General features: G+C 32.5%; 1 protein-coding gene across 1 annotated transcript; it reads left to right on the top strand.

Moving 5' to 3' along the window:
- Positions 1-5,890: 5,890 nt before the first annotated feature.
- Positions 5,891-9,204, top strand: LOC142634252 (putative receptor-like protein kinase At1g30570). The gene is made up of 2 exons (XM_075808549.1): positions 5,891-6,101; positions 6,304-9,204. The coding sequence occupies exon 2, from the start codon at positions 6,357-6,359 to the stop codon at positions 8,901-8,903; it is 2,547 nt and encodes an 848-aa protein (XP_075664664.1). The 5' UTR covers positions 5,891-6,101; positions 6,304-6,356; the 3' UTR covers positions 8,904-9,204.
- Positions 9,205-10,507: the final 1,303 nt, after the last annotated feature.

Here is a 10,507-nt window from a genome sequence, read left to right as displayed (position 1 = left end):
AACATGTACACAAACATAAATCTAAATTTGTTTCTTCAAACATATGAAAGAATTAAATAATTCTTTAAATTTATCCCATCTATGTATATTTCTAGTATTTTAAAAGATGGTACTTATATAGTTTGATGCTGCTTGTAAAATTCTTTGCAGTATAATTTGAACAACACTTGTTATAATATTTATGTCAAATTTAAAAAATGGTAGCCAATTATTTTTCTTGGGGAAAATATACTTCCCTCCCTAAAGGTTTGGAGAAATGACATTTCACCCCAAAATTGAAAAGAAAAAACATTTTCCCCCCTTAACATCCATTGAACCAAAATCAAGGAAGTCAATCTCATACCGGAGGTTGTACTAGTTTGGCCAGCGGAACGATATATTTTGGTACTGGTTAATACCAGTGTATCGTTTCAGATTTACCGCTATTTTATATATTTAAAAAATATATATATATATATTATAAATGTGCTACATCTACAATATTTTCTCAACACTTTTACTACAAATCATGTGGCTATTTTTTATTAGTTCTAATTTGAACCTATCACTAAAATAACTTTTTTGCCTCACCAATAAAAACCCATAACAACTTAAAACTTAAAACTTATTGTGAAATTGTTGTAAAAATTCTGTAAAGATTTATTTTTTTGGGTACATGTATCTCAATTTTCCATTATTCTCTGCCAAGAAATTTTTTTTAATATCTCACTTTTTTTCTCCTCCACTCATTCTCTTTTACTTTTACAATTTATCTTTCTTTATTTTTTTTCTTAATTTTATCTCCTCCACATGTTTACCTCTACTAAGTCTTGTCTCATTTCAAATTTCAACAAGCTCCTTACCTTTGGTCAGTCATCACGTGGGCACCCAAAGCAAGACTCTCTGAGAAACACTTAAGAAATAAAAAAGTGAAGAAGAAGAAGAAGATGATGATGATGATGATGATTAGAGGAACACAAAGGCAGAGACCACGGAGAAAAATGGAAAGCTAAGCAGAAAAGACTCCAAGATACAAGAGAGATGCATCAGATCGTGAAATTTGTTAAGAAATTATCTTAGGTGAGTGAAAAACTACAAATAAATCTGGGTTTTTGTTTCGGGCCGATATCTATTTTCCCGCGAAAATCTGATATTTCTGCCGGTACAACCAAAATGCACCCGATACTGCTAGTATTTAAACCGGTACAAAATGAGGATGTTTTTGTACCGTTTCAAGCACCAGAATGGAAAATATCGGCCGTACCGGCCGGTACGGTACGAAACTGACTACCATGACCAAAATACACTTTAATTATAAGTGCAAAGTTTAGAAATGTTGTGTATTAACTTGCACTTTTTTCTAGGACAGGTTTCCAAAATTACCTTCCATTTTAGAATTAAAATCCATTGTTTTAAATATTTAATTAAAGTGTATTTTAAAATATTAAGTATGACTCTTGCTGCTTGTTTTCCCCTTTTTTCAATGGGTTGTGGAGAAATCATTTGTTGCCAGTCTTTTAGTGCTTGATAAACTCTACATTTTTGTTCTAAATTTATCAACTATGTTTTTACTAACCATCGATAAACTTTTATAAAGAAACTAGATAATTTCTTGCGCAATGCACAGAAACTTTGCAAATTCAATTGAAATTTTGTATGTCTTTTAAGACCTATTTATAATACTCATTTTGCTATATAATAGTTATGTTTTACTACAATATTTTTAAATGCTTTCAAACTCAATTTTCTTAATTCATATTTTATATATATAAAAAATTCATAGAATTGGCTTTCGAATATAGAGTGAAATTGTTCTACTAATCTAAAATTTTGAGATTGAAACGGTTAAATTTATCGACATTAGTAGGAGACTGAAATATTATATTAATTTTAGAATTTATTTCTTAAATTGATTAAATGATTTTCAAATTTGAAATTTATAAATTTAAATTCAACGCATAAAATACTTTCATATCTTAAAATTACAAAAATTCAAGCAACCTCCCAAACACTTCCTTAACTACCCCATTTTCACAACCAAATACCGAGCCCCAATCTCAAACACTCATTTCATAATCTCAACAAAAGGAAATCATTTGTAAGTACCAGCATATAAAGAATGTGATAAAATAAAGAAAAGATGGTTAAAACATTTCCATTTATCAAGATTAATTGTCTTTAGCAATGCTTTCGCATTATAAAAAAAAAAAATGAAAAACACTCTGCAAAGTCATCATTAACGTTTACTTTTATCACTGTGGCTCATATTGATATTATACTAAATAGCAGTAAAAAACTACAATGAAACCTATAAATTATAAGTTCTAAAACATAATATATAAAAAACAACTAATCTCATCAATAATCAATTAGAAGGTTTTTTTTTTCTATTTCTCTTTAATTCTAAAACAAAATACATTTATGAATTTCCAAAACCAAACGCCCAAAGATCCAAAGCCAATCACAGCCTTTATAGAATCCACAACATTTGACCTCAACATCAAAACCATAATTCCTCAACACTCAATAAAAAAAGCAAACCCTCTTCCTTGGCTATAGCCAATACATACAAGTTAAGATTAGATAAGACGACGAAGTTGAAGCTAGGTAAGTGTCATTCAAATATTGAAGATAAATGAAATCATTCATGGTCGGTATGTATTTGAGATGAGATTGCATGAAGGGTTGTGGGCTGTATATAAAGGAGTAGAAGTGCAAGAGGTTTGTCTTGAAACATTGAACCAAAGAAAACAAAGAGTCTTACAAAGAATTTTTTTTTTCTTCAATAGGAAAAGTCTTGAAACATTAAACTGAAGAAAGAAAAAAAAAAAGTCCCTATTTTTTTGTTCTTAGCTTGTGGCTTAAGAGTATTTCAATTCACTTTCCAAAGAATGCGCTACATGGCAAAACCTCATATTCTCTTGCACGAGGTCTCTGCTTTTATATTTTAGAAATTTAAAATATTTCGTTACTAATATAAACTGATAAGGAGAATGTTAATTTCTTCAAACTTGAAGGGAAGAAGGTATTTTTTTTCTCTTCAAGTTTGGGGTGGAGTGTCATTTCTCCAAACCTCAAGGAAGGGGAGTGTACTTTCGTCTATATTTACATAATTAACTCCCCAAAAACAAAAAATTTGGCTTATCACTACTTTCTTTCAGTAAATATGCCCATATGTGTTGTGGATCTGTGGTATGTTTCCCTCGAATTTGGCTTGAACTATGCTATGTTTCCTATAATTAGATAATCCACTTTCTTGAATGATTGACTTTATCTAAATTTATTTGTTTTATGAGTACTTCTACAATCACAAACTATTTTACAATATTTTTACATAATATTGATGTAGTCAATCTCTTATTAATTTTCGTTTAGGCCCACAATTAATATCACTTTTTCTTTTACCAATAATCATTTACCACATCAGTAATTTGTAAAAAATTTATAAAATAATTTGTATCTCTAACATTATTCTTATTTTATTCAAATATTGCATGCTTAGGAAGGACACAAGTCTTATTGGGAGGCTCCTTGTTAGAAAATGGCTAGGTAGCATAAGTGGAGGCTAATCAACTAAATTATGTGGGCTCTGCTACTTAACACATTCATAAGCCCATACCTTTACTCCGATCATAAAGTATGATTGAATTGGACATTTGCATACAATTCAACATAGCAATTCTTGGACCTAGACCAAACGATAACTTCCATGTCCATTCTAACCAAAAGTTAGATGTGTACTCCCAAATCCTTGTCTTAGACAAATTTACACCAGCACCAAGAATTGAGATCTTTCTTTCTTTTTCCTCTTCTTAGATCATGGCATTGAATTTTTCATTTCTCTGTCAGCATAAGGAACTCGTAACTTCTGAAGCAGTCTGTGTGTGTTGCTTTCGTTAAGGTTTCATGGTCTTGGTGACAACTAATCTATATATATATATATAAAAACTGAAGTGTAACATTTATTATTCTCACACTCTTATTAATTTACATCAATAGACACATCATCCACCTATTTTCAACTCTCTCTCTCTCTCTCTCTCTCTCTCTCTCTCATTTTTAACTACTTTTCTTGTTATTAATCCCCAAAAATATTGTTACACTATTTCCAACATTTCACCTCCATTTTGCCTTTTCATTTCCCCACTACTATCTACCTTAATATTACTCTTCCTCTATCCCTTTATTTTCCTTTATTTTTTCCTCTTCTGTTCTCACCATTTTACTATAAATTTGCAATTCTATTACATTATATGCATAGTTTTCCCAATTCCCACACAAAAAGGTTCTCTCACTTCTCTCTCTCAATTTTTCTTTTCATTTTTTGGTGGATTTTTTTTATTTTTATTTTTATTTTTATCTTGCATCTCTATTTTAGGTTGATTAACTTTTGTGTTCTTTAGAACTCTACTTTGGGTTGATGTAATTTAATTTTGTGTTTTAAAGTTGTTATATTTTTTCTTTTATTACATTTCATAAATGTTATCCTATTGCATTATAAAGATAGCATATTCAAATATAGTGTTTTTCTATTACATAGCATGAATATGATAATTTGATGTTTATTACTATATTTTTTTACTCTTTGTCTTCTTATCTAATTTTCTATAAATTTGTTATTATCTCTCTCTCTCTCTCTCTCTCTCTCTCTCTCTCTCTTATTATTTCTTGCAACTCTACTTTGGGTTGATGAAACATTTTTTTATAACTCTATTTTAAATTAATATGTTTTGATGTTGTATTTTTGAGTTCCCCAACACAATTAATCTATCTCCCTCTTATAACATTGGTTTGATTTTTGTTTAAGTTAATAGTTAGCTATTTTGGAAGTGTGAATTTGAATTTATATCAAATACAATATTGACTGTGCATTTGAAATAATAAAAGGTAATTTTGACATGAGTTTTGATTATCATGATAATCTCCTTTAAAGAAAATGAAGATTTTGAATAATTTATTTAAAACTTAAAAAGTTTAGTTGTAGAGAAAAAAATTGGAAAAACATAACACACTATAACATAATTTCAAAGAATATGGACCTGCTCATAAGAGAATAATATCAATCAAAAACTACACAAAAAATAATAGAATGATACATTGGTAGAGATAAAAAGATGAAAAATAATTTCAAAATTTGTTTAATTTTTAGAGAAAAAATTTATCTTCAACAAATTTTAAAGAATAAATTATTCATTATATCATAATTATAAACTAATTATTCATTCTCATGCATCGTGTGAATTTACGACTAGTATGTATATTATATGGTATACTGTAAAAAAAAAAAATTAGGCTAAAAATAATAATACAAATGGGAATGCTTTTCATATAATAATCTAAATATTCCCTTTCTTAAATTTTTTTTTTTTTTTAAAAAAAAAAAATGATGCCATGATGGTAAGATCAATTGTTTGACCATGGTTTACAATGTTCCCAAAGGACCCCCATAAAGTGTACTCTTGGTACGGTAAGAAGAAGAGACGAAGGACAGCTTTTATAATTGGAAAACAAGGGGTAGTTTTGGAATGCTGCAAGAATAATTGCACTGTTGATCATCTTCGAGACATGAGCATGTGACCCACATCACAAATTATGGAAACCCATAACTGGCACTCATACATATACAATAAAAAAGTCCAAAGTAACATATAGACAACAAAATAATAATAATAATAACAATGCATATAAAGAATACCAACTGTTACAACAGTTTCATAAAAAATAATAATAAAAACGGCAAATTTTCTTGTGTCAGATTGTTGGCTCTTTTTGAAAAGATTCAGGACAGGACAAAAGCAGAGATTAAATGAACTTTTCCAATCTGTTTTTCTAACAACAACCCATGTTCAAGTTTCTCTTTTTCTTTGTTATTTCTTTATCAAGGGGAACCACATTTCACAAGCTTATTCATTTGCTAGTCACATTTTCTCCGGGTTTGAATCTCACTGGTGAGTTTTTGCATTCTTTCCACTAGTTACACATTCCATCCATTGCTACCTTTTGTTCTTCCCTTTTGCTCCAAAGTTTTGTACTTCTTCATATTTCAGATCTGCATTTTGTCTAGCCTAGGTGTGTTGGATTGAGATGATTTGTCATTCATTCGTGGTTCTGCTGAAACCTGAGTAAGTGCATGTTATTCAACTTGTTGAGATATCTACATATCTATGTTGTTGTATGAGTTTTCTCATGAAGCTTAATGAACTGATCATCATGGTTAAAAATCTTGGAGATGAAGTAGTTACTGTGATTTAAGAGCTGGGTGTTTATGCTTTTTTGTCTAGATTGTGTGTTCTTGAACATTGGGTTATTGTTGTATTCCATCAGGCTTTCCCTTCTAGCTTGAAAATAATATAAAGCAGTCTCGAGGAAGAAAGGTAATGGAGAAGGTCCAAGGTTGGGAAGTCTTTGCTCTGATGTCTTTGGTGATAATCTCTGCTTTTGTTACAACTGTAGAAGCTCAGTCAAAGTCTTTTCTGATAAATTGTGGTACAAATTCCAGTGTTAATGTGGATGGTAGGAGATGGGTTGGTGACTTGGTCCCTGATGGCAATCTCACCCTCAGTTCTCCCAGCATTGCTGCATCCACTGCTGCGCTAAGCGATAGTTCAAATTTTGGACCTCTCTACAAAACTGCTCGGTTTTTTACAGATAGTTTGAATTACACTTTTAAAGGAATTCAAGGGAACTATTTCGTTAGGCTCCATTTCTGTCCATTCTTATTTGGGAATTACAATGTAAATGAGTCTGCATTTGATGTTGTTGCAAATGGTCTAAAATTGGTCTCAAAATTCAATGTTCCCAGTGAGATATCACATAAGAAGTCAAACTTGCAGAGTTCAGGAAGCAATTCAAGTTCATTCTTTTTTATTAAAGAGTACATTTTACCCATCAATGTGGATGTGCTTGTGGTAGAGTTCTTGCCGGTAAAAGGATCATTAGGGTTCATAAATGCCATTGAGATTGTCCCCATTGTTGATAAGCTTTTTGCAGACTCAATTAGTAGAGTGGGTGACAATAGTGTGAATTTGAGTGGAAGGAGCATCCAGACCATGTATAGGTTGAATGTAGGAGGTTCTGAAGTTAAATCCAATCAAGATTCAAATCTTTGGAGAACATGGGAAATGGATTCCAGCTACATGATCACAGCAAATGCTGGCTCAGAGATCAGTAACAGTTCGAATATTACCTATGCTTCCATGAATGATTCCTCTGTGGCTCCTCTTCTTGTTTATGAAACAGCAAGAGCAATGTCCAACACTGGAGTCCTAGAGAAAAGGTTCAACATGTCGTGGAAATTTGAGGTTGATCCTGATTTTGATTATTTGATCCGATTACATTTCTGTGAGCTGGTTTTTGATGTACCAAAGCAAAGGATTTTCAGAATCTATATAAATAACAGGACTGCAGCAGACAATTTTGATGTTTTTGAGCGATCAGGAGGGGTGAATAAAGCATATCACCAGGATTACATTGATGCTGTGTCATCCAAAACTAAGACACTTTGGATTCAACTAGGTCCTGAGACAGCAGCTGGTGCTGCAGGAACTGATGCTCTCTTGAACGGGTTGGAGATTTTCAAGCTGAGCCAAAGTGGGAGCCTTGCCTATGTAGAGCCTAATGATTCTACTGGGAATTCAGTGGGCAATTCAAAAGCTAAAATTCTTTGGGTGGGAATAGGAGCAGGTGTAACTTCTGTTGTTATTCTCGGAGTTATAATCAGCTCCATCTATTGTTTCTGCAGACGCCAAAGAGAAAAATTGAGTGATTCCAAAAACAACTCTCCTGGTTGGAGGCCATTATTCCTTAATGGGTCTATTTTAAATAACTCAGCCAATGGCAAGAAAGCAACTGGAAGCCAATATCCATATGGATCTGTGGCCTCTACTAGGGTTGGCAAACAGTTTACACTACCAGAGATTCGTGCAGCTACAAACAATTTTGATGACAGTTTAGTGATTGGAGTAGGAGGTTTTGGCAAGGTGTACAAAGGAGAGATTGAAGATGGCACCCTTGTTGCCATAAAGCGGTCAAACCCACAATCTGAGCAAGGTCTGGCTGAATTTGAAACAGAGATTGAGATGCTTTCAAAGCTCAGACATAGGCATTTGGTGTCCATGATTGGGTTCTGTGATGAACAAAATGAGATGATTTTGGTTTACGAGTATATGGCAAATGGGACTCTTAGAAGTCACCTCTTTGGGAGTGATCTCTCACCATTGACTTGGAAGCAGCGATTAGGAGCATGTATCGGTGCTGCACGAGGACTTTATTACCTTCATACAGGAGCAGACCGGGGAATAATCCACAGGGATGTTAAGACAACTAACATACTATTAGATGAAAAGTTTGTAGCAAAAATGTCTGACTTTGGGCTATCAAAAACTGGTCCTGCTTTGGATCACACTCATGTTAGTACTGCAGTAAAAGGAAGCTTTGGATATCTAGACCCTGAGTACTACAGACGACAGCAGTTGACTGAGAAATCTGATGTTTACTCTTTTGGAGTAGTGTTGTTTGAAGTTGTTTGTGCTCGAGCTGTTATAAATCCAAGCTTGCCTAAAGATCAGATCAATCTTGCAGAGTGGGCAATGGGATGGCAACGGCAGAGATCACTAGAAACTATAATTGACTCTCGTCTCAAAGGAAATTATTCTCCAGAGTCCTTGAAGAAGTTTGGAGAGATAGCAGAAAAATGTCTTGCTGATGAGGGGAAGAACCGGCCTACAATGGGAGAAGTTTTGTGGTACTTGGAGTATGTATTGCAACTCCAGGAAGCTTGGATGTGCACCAATAATGCAGAAAATTCCTTTTCAACTAGTCAAGCTTTGGGGGTTTTAGAAGAAGCAGCAGCAGAAAAGAAGCAAGAACCTCACAGCTTAGATGAAGAGACCAATTCAGGTGGCAAAATGGTATGCCAAGAATAACTTGACACCCGGGTAATTATTCAATCAGATACCGTGAATGGAGCTAATGAGCTCTCACGGTAAACTTGCCTACACGACCAGTGAGGAAAAGATATTGCATTCAATTCTATTGCATTATAAATTCTTTCATATTTATTTCATTAATTTCAATATGGTCTTGATTTTTTATTTTTTACTTTTTTTTTTCTGTTGTACCATTCATATTAGCCTACTAGTGAAGGAGTAAATCATGAGGACATCATCGTAGTGTTTTAAACAATATTCTTTGTAATATATGTTGCTATGTTCAATTGAGTTTTTAGTCATATTTTAAGCCCTTGCTTCTGAAAAGGCTCGCTAATATTCGAAATTATTTTGGTGTCTTTTGAGAGCAATTGCTTTAATAAGGTACCTTTCTTTTTGATAATCTTTGTTGGTGAGTTGGTTGGTTTCATTGTTTAGCTCAGGTTATGTTTTATCAATTTTTCATTTTAGGACTACTTCACAGCTCCAATTGGAAAGCGGAAGCAATGAAATATATAGGGGAAAAAAATATATTATTTTTTACCTATACCTTTCCTTAATCAATATTACAAACAAGATATTTGTAAGTGTTCTAAATTGTTTTGTAGTGAACACAAAACACACAATATCCATAACTTATATGTACAAACAAAAATTGATGGACCTTAAAACTTAAAAATTAATTAAACAAAATGATCAAAAAGAGATATTTTATTGTGTATTGATCTTTAGTTCTTTACAACACCACTCTAAATTGATTATCTAACAACATGTGGTGTCTTGTTTATGGACACATTCACCCTTCATAAGATAACCGTTGTAATGGTTGCAACGTTTGCCAAAGGTTGTTACCTGTCATCAAGAATCACACTTATTCACCAAGACTCACAACTCTTCCTTATTGACTCTTCCTTATGGGTATACCCTTTGGGTTCAGCTCAACCCAACATATCTGACAAGTAAAATATCCATTGAAACACCAAAATGAGGCCTGAGGACCCAAAGGGTCCATTCACCCAAAAAACAAAAACCAAATGCTCCAAGGTCCCTACTTTTTAGGTAGCCTTAGCCCGTAGCGTGTGTCCAGCCCATATTTTGAATTCTAAGCCCGCTATTGGTACTTAATACAACGAAAACGAAAAGTTGTAATAATAAGTACTTAACACTCAAGAGCAAAAAAAAAAAAAAAAAAAAGAGGATTCTTGTACTTATGGAAAAGGCATTCTCACTGCTATGAGAATTTTCTCGAAAATGTTTTGTAAACTCCTAGCTCAAGTGGAATTCGTAGAACGATTTTCAAAGGTTTTGTCCCTTATAATCTTCATAATCTATTTAGTTGTATCTTCTACCAAGATTGGCTCAATATAGTTTTTTGAAATAACTAACCGATTTTTCTTTGCATTTCTAATGAAACATTTTCAGTTCAAATTCACTCTCCCCAACTATCAAATAATAATAATAATAATAATAATAATATTATTATTATTATTATTATTAATTAAAAATATATGATTTATTCACTTAATGGTAATTGGGTTGGATTTTTTTTTTTTTGGGAAAATGCTAAAGCTAGTACAAATTTTAATAGAAAAAAACTTATA

Source organism: Castanea sativa, chromosome 5 (genome assembly GCF_040712315.1).
Source record: "Castanea sativa cultivar Marrone di Chiusa Pesio chromosome 5, ASM4071231v1".
Lineage (NCBI taxonomy): Eukaryota > Viridiplantae > Streptophyta > Magnoliopsida > Fagales > Fagaceae > Castanea > Castanea sativa.
The sequence above is the reverse complement of the archived record's forward strand: the minus strand, read 5'-3'. Positions and strand labels throughout refer to the sequence as shown.